Source organism: Zootoca vivipara, chromosome 5 (assembly GCF_963506605.1).
Source record: "Zootoca vivipara chromosome 5, rZooViv1.1, whole genome shotgun sequence".
NCBI classification, from domain to species: Eukaryota; Metazoa; Chordata; class Lepidosauria; order Squamata; family Lacertidae; genus Zootoca; species Zootoca vivipara.
This window is the reverse complement of record NC_083280.1, coordinates 71,674,152-71,689,143: the sequence shown is the minus strand read 5'-3', so window position 1 is coordinate 71,689,143 and position 14,992 is coordinate 71,674,152. Positions and strand designations below refer to the sequence as shown.

The window sequence follows — 14,992 nt, the reverse complement described above, 5'->3', positions numbered from 1 at the left end:
ATAAAAGAGCCATGGCGGTGCAAGGGATTCTGGGATGCAGCTCCCAGATCTCACGCTTCTTCATTGGCACCCCTGAAAGTATTGCCTCTTAGATGCTTTTGTAGTTTGCTCTGCTATTTAGAAATGTGGTTTCCCAAACTGACAGATTTGGGTCTCCCTTTTTTGGTGGCAAACAATACAAGTCTATTTGTATACCTAATACGATTTGCATAACTTCAGGCAAAAACACTGCTCTAACATCAGCTTGCAAGTTGCCCTCAGAATAGCAAACTGATTTACCGGTACTTCCTAAGAGGTTTTCTGCACTGGTCCAGTAAAACGCTTCAGCTGCGCTGTACAGACCAGAAACAGTTCTCTTTGCAGAGCTTTAAGCACAGCGGCTGGATTCTTGTTGCGGTAAAAGCTTTGTAGCTTTGCCAGAAACGACCCACGGAAGCCCAACTTTCTACAGACAGATTTATTGCAAACAGATAACAGAAACACCTCCAGAGCTTTCAGACATGACTGCTCCACACCCCGCAGGCAAACAAAACAAACACTCTATATATACTGAACATCTTAACAACTTAACGACTTAACAACTTAAATCACATGACCTTGCTAATTTGCCAGCGTCTTAGGTTTAAAGTCCTAACACTTCCTGGCCTAATTTCAATTCTTCATTGATTTCTCACCCACATGAGTGGACAGGCCCAAAGAGAGGCAGGTGAGAGTAAGGAATTTGTTGCCATTTTTGCTGAGATGAGAACATTGTTGGAAGAAAACCATCTTTGGAAAGAGTAATAGAACACCTACCGGTTAAAAAGGGGAGAACCATGCTTGACATTTTATGTGGGTGTGATGTTAGTGCTGAAACAGAAACAAGGCTGCTTTAGTGGGAAGTTACAGCTGTGTTGCAAGATTGTTGGATGGGTATGGTGTCCAAGGCTTATTTGTATGGGCGAAATTGATTGTGTCCAGGTGGCCAAGAATGTGTTGGTGGTGATAAAGTAAGAATGATGTATTTAGCGAGTCTCAAACTGAAAGTGAATGGTAAGCCAGCCAATGTCATAAACGATCCAATGTTTTATTTTGCTTATTACCCTTCCTGCTTTTTGCCACTTTTAAAGCTTAATTAAAATTCAGAAAGCAATGAAAAATTGAAATTAGGCCAAGAAGTAAATCAGCAGAGCCTGTTTTGAGGGTTTGAACATCCTTTTAAAATAGAGGGGTGTGTGTGTGTGTGTGTGTGTGTGTGTGTGTGTGTGTGTGTGTTTGCATCTGCATCCATGTACTTGAACTTCAGTGTTTGCCTGTGCTCTGTTTACACACACTGGGTTTTTCTTTACTTTCGTTCCATAGGTTGTTTTAATTGGTAATCTCAGTCTCCAAACAAATAAAGGATTGTGGTCTTTGCTTGTCTGATTAGATAGGATGAGGCTAATCACTTGGGTTGATCTGATATATTTGCAGTGTTAAAAGTGAATGCTGATACTGTAGTTTAACTTTCAGTACCCAATGCATTATTTTATGTAAAAAGGTAAAGGGGCCCCTGACCATCAGGTCCAGTCGTGTCTGACTCTGGGGTTGCGGCGCTCATCTCTCTCTATAGGCCGAAGGAGCCGGCGTTTGTCCGCAGACAGCTTCCGGGTCATGTGGCCAGCATGACAAAGCTGCTTCTGGCGAACCAGAGCAGCACACGGAAACGCCGTTTACCTTCCCGCCGGAGCGGTTCCTATTTATCTACTTGCACTTTGATGTGCTTTCGAACTGCTAGGTGGGCAGGAGCTGGGACCGAACAACGGGAGCTCACTCCGTTGCAGGGATTCGAACCGCCGACCTTCTGATCAGCAAGCCCTAGACTCTGTGGTTTAACCCACAGCGCCACCTGGTCCTGGATGGCAATGATTCATTGTGCATCCAGAGCGACTTGATGCTTAAGTGTTGATGTTCTGTTTCTTCCAAAACAGAGAAAGGAGATTTCATTGCCCTGGATCTTGGTGGATCTTATTTTCGTATTTTGCGAGTGAAAGTGTCTCATGAGAAAAAGCAGACTGTGCAAATGGAAACGGAGATTTATAACACTCCCGAGGATATTATGCATGGCAGTGGAACACGGGTAAGATTGCTTCCTAGGAATATTCTTGCAATATGTGAGGGTTGTAAAACATTTTTTGAAAAATATTTCACATGGTATTGTTTCGATTTTCTGATACAGTTTTGAAGGATAAAATAAAAACTACTACCTTGTAATTTTAGTTTTTAAAGGAAGTAAAAGACTTGCTCATTTGGTGGAAAGTTAGGATGTATGTTTTGAGGCCAACTTCTCTGTTGAGAATAATGCAGAATGCTAGGTTTTTTTAATATTAGGAAATTGGCTTCTTGTGATAATTTATTCTAGTTTATTCATTGCAAACCAATGTTTCCTGTACAATGATGACTTGTTGAATTGGAAGGCAGCTTAGAATCCTGATCCATGGGCATGAAAATGATGACCCAGTTGTGAGCTAAATATGTTTGTTTTTTTGGTTTATTTGTACACTTATTTTACCCTTCTAGCTTTGTGACCCAAGATTCATAATACAGCAGTTCAGCTACAATCACAAACAACTTGCTGTTATCTTTCTTTCTTTTGCCCTTGCATATGCAAATTTGTCCAAGTATACATTTTGCAGCCAGCAACTCAGGCTGTAGAAGCTACATGGATGGTTGGTGAGACCAAGAAAGGCTGGAGGAGTTTCTCCTATTTCCCCCAGCAAAAGCTCCTGTGTAAGTTGCAGGTATTGGAATCTGCTGTCACCAGTGCTGCCATTTTTTTAAAAAAAGCCTACCTTACCCAATCCATTGCCATTAAGGATGAGCCTTAATGCCTGGTTACCTGAATGCTGGCTTCATGGCTGTTAAGCCTAAATGTCAGTAATTTGGCCGGTTAGGCAGAGGCACGCTGGGCATCTTCTTGCTGTTGCAGAAATTCCACTTTGAGCCAGTAGATTCCAGGCTCGCCTGTGCTGTTCTTGCTATTTGGCTCTTGAAAACATCTGCACAGTCACTTCAGCATGCGAAAATGACTCTCGTAAAAGTCCCAAATGGTCTTGTTGGTCATGACTGAATGAGAGAGAATTAGCATCAGTCATATAGTAGTCAAAGGACCAAATTACTTCCGTTTTATGTTTTGGGGAAAGTCTATTGTGTTCCTGTGGCTGACAGCTTATTCTGCCTCTGGTTCGATAACGATGACAGTGCATATACTCTTTCATAGTTACTTAAAATGTATTTGTATGTTTTTTAAATGAACCAGTATCAAAATGCTAAGGTGCCTGGGATGGTGGCAAACCTTTCATAATTTTACCAGGTGTTTGGATTTCTGATGACATGTTCAGCAACTTGTTATTGGACTCCAACTCCCTTGAGCCCCAGCCACTGTAGCAAATGGCTAGGGGCGCTGGGAGTTGTAGTCCAGCAGCATCTGAAGAGCTTAGGAACGTCCTCTGACTTAAAAAGATGGCACAAGCTGCTGTTTCCACCACTACAAGTAAAGTAAAGGGTAGAATTTCTGTTTTTTTTGGAAGCCGCCCAGAGTGGCTGGGGGAACCCGGCCAGATGGGCGGGGTATAAATAATAAATTATTATTATTATTATTATTATAGAGGTTGGGGCTTAAAGCTGCAGTGCTCTTGTCACTATTTACCGGCATCTTGGTGATTTGAGCCCTGCGCCTCTTCCTAGAAGGGATCCCGAGGGTCATCTGGTACAACCCCCTGCAATGCAGGAAGGGATGCATTGGCCTGTTCAGTTTTGGAACATGCATGTTGTTGCCAGGCTGTAAAAGTCAAATGCCAACAACAACTTTAAGGCTCACACAGCTTTAGGCTTGCCGCCAAAAGTTTTTGGCGATAAATGATGGGGCATTTTCTGTGACTTTGCAAGGAAGATAAATGGGGAGGATATAATGTAAAAGGAAATGGCTCTGTAAAAATAAAAAACATGGAAGCTTTTGGGATTTTATTTGATGAAGTAAAGGCTCAAGCATCAGAGGAGCCAATTCTGTTGTTCTGTACCTGGCTGTATTCGTGCTGTGCCAATATTTCCAGCTCCCCCATTGCAGCAATTGTCACACCTGTTCCATGGCATGGAAAGAGCTGCAGCACTGAAACTGTAATTGGAGCTCAGAGTTCTGCATCGTTTGGCTGCATAGTGCTACATTAAAAAATAAAAATAAAAAGCCCTACATAAATTAAATATGAAACTAGTTCCAGGTATATGCCTTTAAAGAAGGAGAGAAGACATTTTTGCTCTGCATGGAATCGGCATTGTGATTATGATTCATCAATGCAGTTAGGAGCTGCCAATTGAAAATGCTTGCTTGGGATAGTTGAGCTGGGGAAGGAGGACTGAGTGGAAGGGGCAAATCATGACTAGCCCAAAACTGAAAGTTACTTTCCAACGTTGCAAACATTTCGTTCCGGAAAACAATGGGCTTTATATTCAGATTTGCCACTCAACTGATGGTAAAATGAATGGGGAGGGTGATTTTTCTTTCCAGTTAGCTGAATGACACCATTGAATACAACTCAGTAGGTCTGTGACACCTGCAGCTCTGTAACATTTAAAAGCAATTATTTAAAAAGGGGCAGTTAGGTGTTGGGCTCCTTGGTGGTGGTGGTGGAAATCAAGGAGGAAGATTTTTCCAGCATTACAAAATCACCCCAGACTTAAATCGGGAATATTTGATTTAGATCATTACTTTTATTTGTGGTGTATGAGTGTTGTTTAGCCTTGTAGATAATAATATACTTGCTCGTAGAGGTTTTTAACCTGCCAAATGGGCATTCCTACTCTAAACCCACTTGCTAAACTTGCTTAACTATGGTTAATTCAAACAAGATTGTGTTATAACCACAACTGAAGTCAACACTAAGTCCATCAAAAGAGCACTGCTGGATCAGGTCAGTGGCCCATCTGGTCCAGCATCCTGCCCTCACAGTGGCCAACCAGAAGCCTATGGGAAACCCACAAGAGACTTAAACCCAACAGCGCTCTTCCCACTTGTTTCCCCCAGTAACTGCCATTGAGAGGAATACTGACTCTGACAGTGGAGGCAGAACATGCACATCGTAGCTATCAAGTTGTTTCACATACCTGTAGTTAAAATGACAAAGAATTGGGGAAAGACGGCTTTATGGAACAGGCGATCAGGTGTTTTATTATTATGGCATAAGCCATAACTGCCAGGGTGCTGTCGACAGCTCCTGGCTGATTGCCCAGGAAAGCAGAGAGACAGAGAAAACACAGGCTTTTTAGTCCTTTTTATTATTATTCCAGATGCCAAGGCAGGTCAGCCAAGCTCCTTTCAGTATCTTAACATTGCTCTGAGTGAAGCTCCACGCCTCCCCCTCCTCCGTACTTCCCTATTCATCAGACTCCTCCCCTCTTCTACAGTGGCTGTTAAGGGTCCCCTGCCTTTGAGCCCTTTGTTCTCAGTGAACACCTGGCTTTGGGGCACAGGACAGGTTCTGGGAGACTCCAGTGACAGCGTATCAATCAGCTGCTGCTCGGGCCCTGTCTGCTCAGTACTACTTAGCTCCTCATCTCCCATTATTTCCCAACTTCTTCCCTCTTCTTCTTCCTCTGAGGTGTGCCCTGTGTCGAACCAGCCCTCTAGAGCTATGATATCTGCCCCTTCCTCCTCTCTGGGAGGCTCCTGGGGAGGTGGTCTCCACCACTTATCTTCATCTGCCCAGTCCCCGACAATAACCTAGCAATGACTAGAACAGGCATCCCCAAACTGCAGCCCTCCAGATGTTTTGGCCTACAACCCCCATGATCCCTAGCAAACAGGACCAGTGGTCAGGGAAGATGGGAGTTGTAGTCCAAAACATCTGGAGGGCTGAAGTTTGGGGATGCCTGGACTAGAAGATCAGGAAGATGTATGCCTCCCTAGCATGACAACATTTTCCGTACCATGGGTTTCACTCTGACCTGCTTCTAAGGAGGTGTGTTTACGGTTGCAGTGACAAACAATGAGAGTTGTTTGCAGAGAAGTCTGCTGAGTGTTATGGCTTCGACGGAGGATTCTGCCCCCATGTATGAAATGCATACCAAAGGACTGGATTCAACAGGTGTAGTCCTGCCAGAGGATGCTCGCAAAAGGTGTTCTGCTGGTGCAGCAGGGCTCCTCCTCTCGCTCCCCCTGCACACCCCTGAAATTGGCTTGGGGAGGTTCAGAGAACCCCCAGAACAACCTCCCCAAGTGGGAGGAGAGAGCAGATCATTCCTTCAGGCAAGCAAAAACGCTTGCACTGACTGAGTGATCTGCTTAACACTCCGTTGAATTCCACCCCAAATGTTCCAGTTTTATAGGACTGCCACCAAAATAGTATTTATTGGTATGGGATCACCTAATAATTTTTCCAGTAGTGGCTATGGGGATGAAGAGGCAATTATTATTTGTATCAGGCTTTTAAAATGTTGTCTTATTGTCCTTCCTTTCTCCTCAGCTTTTTGACCACGTTGCTGAATGTTTAGGCGATTTCATGGAGAAGCAGGAAATCAAGAACAAGAAGTTGCCTGTTGGGTTCACATTTTCTTTTCCATGTAGGCAAACCAAGTTAGATGAGGTAAGAATGCAGGTGACATCTGTGTTGCATCTGGAATTGCTTTTAGATATGCAATTGTCTGAATCTGTTTTTATATATGTAACGGTTTAAAATAGTTTTTATATATCCACTTGTTTTTTATATATGTTTTTAAGGTATTGTGGAATGGCTTTGGGATGCTTCATGGGAAGCGATCCATAAATACACAAATAACACTGCACAACTTGGAGTATGTGTGTAGATTTGTTCACCCATATTATGTCCTCCATGCGAACATGGGCAAATTGATGTGTAGGAAATCCAGCAGTGTCGCCACATGTGAAAACTGATCTTAAACTCTTTTTTTTAATAAAAAAACACTGAAAAAGTGAGTCTTGTCTCAGAGAAACACTGGACCTAATATCTTTGGGTCATAATTTTATTTTATTTTATTTTTCATTTTATTAGGGTATTCTAATAACCTGGACAAAACGTTTCAAAGCAAGTGGTGTCGAGGGAGCAGATGTAGTGAAGTTGCTTAACAAAGCCATCAAGAAGCGTGGGGTAAGATTATCTTTTTATATACATGTATAGCTAGCATTGATACATGAACTTGGCTGATAATGGAACATCTTTTGTTACTTGCAGGTGTAATCTTTTTCAGTGTCATTGTGGAATGATTAGACGGTCGCTAATTTCACGGTGCTTTTAACTCCTAGTAAAAGTATTGAGCCAAGAAGATGTTTGGACTAAGAAACCAATTTCTTGGGGAGGGGGCTATGTAGCATTTCTTGTTCTAGATAATATTATATACCAAACAAACTTCCATAGACTCAACATCCTTAGATTCAAACAATCCTCTCTTAATATCACAGTGAAGTTTTATGCATGTTAGCTTGGAAGTTCATCCAGCTGAATCCCCCATTGAATGGGATTTGAGCCAAGGCAATGGACCTAGAAGAGAAACCTAAGATAGTTTCAAGTTGTGGAAAGTTCTGTTTATGTAGCTGCATTTGACATGGATAGAGGAGGGGTCTTTTGGTGGTCCAGAAGCCAATGAGTCTTATTTTTGGCTGATGGAGTTTTTGAGAAGAAAAGGATCTTAAGACTCAAGGGTAAAGTCCCTGGGTCAGTAGTAATAAGGGAACAAAATATGAAACCATGAACAGCTAGCAAACCTAAACAATGTGCCCAGTAAATAACATTTACTGAGATTCTGAGTCACAGTAGCAAGTAGAATATGCCTATCAAAAAGTGTTGGTAAAATTGCATATTAGAAATATTCCCTTTCATTTTGAAGGACTACGATGCAGACATCATGGCAGTTGTCAATGATACCGTAGGGACCATGATGACCTGCGGATTTGATGACCAGCGTTGCGAAGTTGGCTTGATCATTGGTATTGACATTTGATTCCTTTGCCAAGCATAATGCATGTTGACATTTTTGGTTTGCTCTTTAAAAAAACAACAACAACCTGTTGACTAATCCCACGGCCTTCTTTTAAGGTACCGGCACTAATGCCTGCTACATGGAAGAAATGAGACACATTGATCTGGTGGAAGGCGACGAAGGGCGGATGTGCATCAATACCGAATGGGGAGCGTTCGGAGACGATGGCTTGTTAGAAGACATCCGGACTGAATTTGACAGGGAGATCGATCGGGGTTCCGTTAACCCTGGGAAGCAATTGTAATTGAGCTTCCTTTCTTCTGCTGTTCTTGTTTTAGACTTTCATGCCTGTCCCAAAGGTTTGTGGTGGGTGGGGAGTTACACCTTAAGGCTTGGATCCAAAAGACCCATGAGCAGATCCTCCTTCCATTCTTGCCTCCTTCCCTTTTGCTCACCACTCCCCAAGAAGACTTGTGGATGGTTTCAGGACTTTCTAGAATGACCTGGGGAACTAGCATGGCAGAGGGGTTCTTGCAGCTGGGGGAAAATTTGTCAGAAATTGGGGACCCCCGTCCTTGAGTGAGTGGAATTTTTGTCACCCATCATTCTTTCCTAATTTTATTCTGTTGGCGTGTGTGTGTGTGCGTCAGGGTGGGTGATCTTGATTGAGTTCAGCTGAGAGGGAGAGTGATTTGCTCAGGACTTCCACACTGTAAGCATGACGGCTAAAGAAGGATTTGAACCCTAAGGATGCCTCCCATCAGCACCTACTGGGAATTGATCTTGGGTAACTATATGCAGGAGCAGGCCACACGCCTGTAAACCACTCGTGAGTGTGTCTGATTTCTGTTTCTGCCGTAATATTTCCAGGTTTGAGAAGATGGTCAGTGGCATGTACATGGGCGAGCTCGTCAGGCTGATCCTTGTCAAAATGGCCAAAGAAGGTCTTCTTTTTGAGGGGAGAATCACTCCCGAACTTTTAACCAAAGGGAAGCTAGAAACAAAGGACGTTTCTGCCATGGAGAAGTAAGTAGCTTTGAAGCTTTCCTCCTATGCTTCCAACCTAGAATACTTGTGGAATGAATAGGGGAGTGGAATATAGGCAGTTGGATTCTAAGAGCAACTCCTGGACGGGCTTTTAAAAATAGAGTTTTGTCATTAGCTTAATAGGCAGCACTTTCCAGCTTTCAAATGACATCAGTGTATGTATGTCTTCTGAAGCTGCAGCCTTTTGACCTGACATTTTCTGGCTTTGCACCATGTGGCCTAATTTAAAACAATTGCTTCCAGAATTTTACCCTTAACGGGTCCCGCTGTTTAAAAGTGGTGCACAATACAGAGAATCCACCACCCAAATCCAGCACAGTGGAACTGAAAACCTCTTTGTGCTCTGTAGGCTCTTAATATCACAGATTCTAATCTCAGCCTCCCTTCCTTTCCTCACAAGATTTCCACGGGACTCTGTTGCACCCATTCTCGGACTCTCGCAACACTTTCCCTTGGTGAGCAACCTGCCCATCCCTCAAGATTGTGTTACCTTATCGTAACTTTTTTGCGGTTTCTGTTTTTAGGAGCAAGGAAGGTTTGCAAAAGGCCAAGGAGATACTTGCCCGTCTTGGGGTTGAGCCCTCCCACGAAGACTGCGTCGCCGTCCATCACGTATGCACAATCGTCTCCTTCCGCTCTGCCAACCTGGTGGCTGCCACTCTGGGTGCCATCCTTAACCAGCTGCGGGACAACAAGGGAGTGGGCCGCCTGCGCACCACCGTGGGGGTTGATGGCTCCCTTTACAAGATGCATCCGCAGTAAGAGCCTGCCAGGTTTCCATATTTACATCTTGGCACCTGTTAGGGACCATCGCTTGCAAAAGGTCAGAGATGTAGCACGTCCAGCTGACATTTGGCTGTGTGCTCTGGACTTGGGCTAAGTAAACAGAGCTCTCAAAGGAAGTGAAAGTGGGCTGTAAATATCACAGTCCAAAGGCAGCTCAGTAAGTTAGGCAGGAGGCAGTGCTTACAATGCACATGGAATAATCGAAGTTGGAAGGGACCACAGGGATCATGTAGTCCAACCCCTTGCAATGCAGGAATCTTTCACCCAGCATGGGCTTGAACCCATGGCCCTGAGATTGAGAGTCTCAGGCTCTAGCAGCTGAGCTATCCCTCAGCGCTAATACCAGGTAGCTGCTTGCAGCAGACAATCTTTGCAACTACTGTACCATAGTTTTCTGCACATTGCAGTGATGTGCCCGTAACATGCAATAGCCTGTAGTTTATTCCCCCCCCATGTTAACTTGTACCATACAGATGCAAGGGGGTACTTTGCAGTTACACACTCCAAACCACCCTGTGATCCTTGGATGAAGGGTGGTATAGAAATTTAATAAAGAAAATAAACAAGTGATGCCACACTATTGGAAAAGCAGCTGTGGAGGCTCGGTTTTTGTTTTTGCTTTTTGGGTTTTTTTTTTGGTGTTGCCTAGATATTACTCTTAACATATTTGTCTGTATGTGGAAGATAACTTGTCCTGGAGAAACAGAGCAACAAAGGTTTATACTGCTGGGGCTGGGGAACCTGTAGCTCCCAGGGGCAAAATGTGGCCCTCCAAGCCTCTCTATATGTTTCAAAGCACATTCTGAGCCTAGGAGTTTGTATTCAGTAGCAGAACTGAGCTGAGCTCACCATCTCTTTTTCACAAAAGTCGCTCATAGCTAGCTTTTCTTCAGCAGGCTGATTTAAGCATTTTATTGTCACCTAGCTCAGTTGATAGAGTATGAGACTCTTAAGCTCAGGAACATGGGTTTGAGCCTCTGCATTGCAGGGGGTAGGACTAGATGACCCTTGTGGACCCTTCCAACTCTACAGTTCCATGATTCTACAAAATCACCCAGCCAGTAGACCACAGTGGCCGTTCTCTCACCCACCTCTGGTGTTGGCTTTGTGCGCGTGCATATAAGCAGAGTGGGTGTGGATCAGTATCTGTGTGCAAGGCAGGCACACCATTCCCAGTGCCCCGTCTATTAGGCCTGCAGTGCTGGAGCAGCGTGGGAGCTACTTCCTGCGATTATTTCTCACTCTGCTCCTGTGACGTCTGCAGAGAGGAACCATATGCAAGAGCTGGACGATGTGGCTCCTTCCCACGCTGGCTTTGTCATTCTCCTGGTGGTGGCATTGCCAGTTTTAGAAAGAACCATGTCCTTCAGTCTTCCCACAGCATTCTCCTGTATGGATATTTCTGGCCAGGTGTGGGACTATGACACGGGAAAGTTTCTTGCATCTCTCAAATGGCATCGGCTCTCAGTTTATGTCTGGATTGCTGTTATATGTGCTGTTTTTGCATCATTAGGTGCTCTGGCTTGTATCTATAAAGCAAACTGCTATTACACTAGATCAGGATCAGGAACCTGTACCCTTCCTTATGTTGCTGGACTACAACTCCCATCATCCTGACCACTGGCTGGGTCTGATGGGAGTTGTAGTCCAACAAAATTAGGAGGGACACACATTTCCTATTTATCCACTGTCTAGACAGCTCCTTGGCCCTGACCCAGTGATTTCCCCCCCCCCACACCTTTAATTAAGGGGAAATTCCTATTGCTGAACCTACTGTTCCCCCCCCACTTTGCAGGTACTCCCGACGGCTGCACAAAACAGTGCGCCGCTTAGTGCCCGACTCAGACGTGCGCTTTTTGTTGTCTGAGAGCGGCAGCGGCAAGGGCGCTGCGATGGTGACAGCAGTAGCATACCGGCTGTCAGAGCAGCACCGCCTGATAGACGAGACCTTGGCCGAATTCAAGCTCACTCATGAGCAGCTGCTGCAGGTGAAGAAGAGGATGCGGATGGAGATAGAAGCAGGCCTCAAGAAGAAATCGCACGAACACGCTAAAGTCAAAATGCTGCCCACCTTCGTCCGCAGCACACCTGATGGGACAGGTAGGTCCTTGGGAAGGGACCTTTGGAAGAGGCAGCCTAGTTTCCTCATTGCAGAATGAGGCAGCTAATAATCCTAAGGCTGGGAGCCCATTTCTGGTTTGCTTGGTTTTTTAAAATACTGTTGCTTTCCCAGCATCAGTTCAAAGTGACTTAAGAACACAGAGAGAAAAATAGAGGTGCAACCATATCAAGTTCACAGAATTAAAGAGTGAAATGCAATAAAATAAAATAAAGGAAAGTTTTACAGCGCCCCCCCCCCCCAAATGCAGGTAAGGAGACATTCCTCCATAACTGCCCCCCCCCCATTGTACTTGTAGAATTTTGTGTTCTGCAAACTGAACACAAAAGGCAGTTTCAGGTTGCTACCACTTTTCATTGGGGAAATGGAAATAAAATAGATTATGTCCTCAGACTGATGTCCCCCTCCCCACTTTGGAAAGCTCCAAACTGCTTTGTAGAACTGGTTGATGTTGAAGAGCAGTTTGGAGAACCTGGTGGAAGCATTTTCGAGGAGGCAACGGGGTGCAGAGAGTGTAGATGCCTGTTTAGATCTTGGCCTGTATCTAAAAGTTGAACAGATTTTCAATGCGTAAGATCTAATGAATAAGTGCCATATTGAGCCTTAATATCAGTCCTGCAGATTTATTTAGTACATTTACAGTGCAATCTTATGCCTGCTTACTTGGAAGTAACGCCTACTGTGCTCAATTGGGCTTACTCAGTATTTAGAATTTCAGCCTTAATATGCCACTTTTCAGCTGATGAGGTTTTCATATGCTTTAGTTATCACGATTCATCAGAAACAAAATCACAATTGTGGTCCAGCTAAAATTTCCGATGTCTTTCTTCTATGAGGATGGCAATAAAAACATATCCCAGCTCCATGGTGAGCTAAGATTCACAATTCCTAGGGACCACTTTTTTCTTGGGTTTGCTGACACCTGCCTTATTTGATTTTTTGGTATGTCAAACGCGTCCAGTGAACATCCAAGACCCGTCTTTGCTCAGATTGTATATGTGCTTTCGGAAGGTTGTTTGGGATGCGGAGAATTCCAGTTTGAAACCCATCACATCACATACAGGTTCTGGTCCAGTATTCCAGAATCAAGTGAAGATAAACTCAGTTCAGCCTCATTTCACCACATAAAAAAATGCCATTGGCAACAGACAGGAGTCCGTTTGTCACTTACTCATTAACTGAGTGGTCCTTTAGACTTCCGGTGGGTTTTTGATGTGGCACTCAATTGGTTCTTGCATTTTCTTGTCTCTCTTCCTGATGGCTCTGTAAAATGAAAGTTTGCATTTATTTGAAAGATCACAGCTTTTAAATGAAGATGGAGAAACATCGCCATCTGCTGGCTGGCTAATGTTCCATGTATAGTAATTCATCCATTCCCAGCGATCCAACTTCTCTCGCTTTTTTGAAGAGAATAATTGCCTTGCAGTGTGTCCCCACCCTCCGCCCCGTAGAGAAATCCTCCTTGTTCACCCAAGGATTTCCCCCAAAAGTTTCCTATGTATAGGGCTTTCCTTTCCCACACTGCCAGCATGTAATAGTTTTGTTATTCCAAGTTGTCAGCGTGAGAGAGAGACTAGTGAAAAAACCAACCCTGCCCACTAGTACTGCCACCACCCCTGTCCCCCCCCCCCACATCCTTAGCCAAGGGAAATTCAGATTTTTTTTCTGGGTGTCCTTGGGATTCACACAGACAAGAGCCAAACAGTTTATTCACTGTCTTTTGAGCCTCCAACCTACAAGTCAGTCAGCCAGGAACAAGATGCCGAGCCAAGCTTACTCTAAGAAGCCACCCAAGGTTAAATGCACAAATGTTTCTTAAAATAAACATGAGAACCCAATACCATAGAAGGTGGTTAATAAAAAGCTAAGAATGTAAAGATACCATTGGGAATTCAAGTACAGATAAAAAAAATAACAAAGCTAGCTTGTCTCATCCTCTATTAGGGCCACAGACCCCACCTACAAGCTGAACACAGGCATATGTGGTTGTTGTGATTCACAATCAACATCCGAATAGGGGCCATTAGACCCAGGCCAAAGACCAGATTTTATCAGAAAGGCAGAAGGGTAGCTTTTCCCATTAGCCAATCAGGGGCTAGGGGCACCTTTGCCCAGCACCAGAGGTTGTATATGCTGAAAGACCATGCAGTGACTCAGGGAATTTTTGCAGAGTCATTGCGACCTTGATGTGATCTTGCATCAGGCACGATGGACTAATTAAATGGGACTTCTCCCCTCAGTAAGACGGTTCTCAGAATCCTGAGCAGCAAGCCATTTAAAAATGAGCCAGAAAAGGGGAATACTCCTCTTTCAGTCCTCCTTTCTGCTCTCCTTCAGTTAACTACATGTGCTGTAAGTCATGTATTTTGAAGAAGTATGCTCTCACCTGGCTGTTTCTGTTTTGTAGTAAAAACAGTCGTGTTTGTGTGTCCAGATTAGGGTCCCACCCTGTTTTTTGTTGCTTGATTTCGAAAGTGCCCCTTTGGGGGCAAGTAGAATATGGGCCGGTTTTCAGCAGAAAACCAGAATTGGGGACTAAATTGCATTAGGCCACTTTTCCACCAAAATAAAAGTAGCCAGGTTAAGCATGTTTGTTTAAATGCATGAATAACTTGAGCTTAGTGTAAGGATGTGTTCTCATTACTGCCTCAGAGTGCCGTGGAGCCCCACCCACCAGTTTCACATTAGTGTCAGATTGGTTTCTGTTTGTGTACACACCAGAGGATGTTGACGAGGCAGGGATGTGTTTACACCATACAAAGGAGTTCATACCTTGGTTATGGACAGGCTGGAAATAGGTTAGTTTAACCTCCGGTTTGCTAGTAAAACCGAATTACTGTGTCGTGAAATGATGCAAACCTTGAATTACTGTGTTGCGAAATGATGTATGTCTAAAAAGTGTGTCACCAACATAAAATGTTTGGAAAGCTCTGGCTTAGGGACTCTTATTGATATGAAGCTGGGGTGAGGAACAATGCACCACACAGAGATAGATAGATAGATAGATAGATAGATAGATAGATAGATAGATAGACAGACAGACAGACAGACAGACAGACAGACAGACAGACAGACAGACAGATATAGATACAC

At 44.0% G+C, this 14,992-nt stretch overlaps 1 protein-coding gene across 1 annotated transcript in view; it reads left to right on the top strand.

The window, feature by feature from the left end:
• The window catches only part of LOC118096386 (hexokinase-1), a 34,808-nt gene that overhangs the window by 12,476 nt on the left and 7,340 nt on the right, over window positions 1-14,992 (top strand). Inside the window, exons 3-10 of the mRNA XM_035138144.2 lie at window positions 1,950-2,098; window positions 6,477-6,596; window positions 7,023-7,118; window positions 7,855-7,954; window positions 8,064-8,247; window positions 8,818-8,973; window positions 9,519-9,752; window positions 11,576-11,880. Coding sequence (XP_034994035.1) covers window positions 1,950-2,098; window positions 6,477-6,596; window positions 7,023-7,118; window positions 7,855-7,954; window positions 8,064-8,247; window positions 8,818-8,973; window positions 9,519-9,752; window positions 11,576-11,880 — 1,344 coding nt within the window. The remainder of the gene's footprint in view (window positions 1-1,949; window positions 2,099-6,476; window positions 6,597-7,022; window positions 7,119-7,854; window positions 7,955-8,063; window positions 8,248-8,817; window positions 8,974-9,518; window positions 9,753-11,575; window positions 11,881-14,992) is intronic.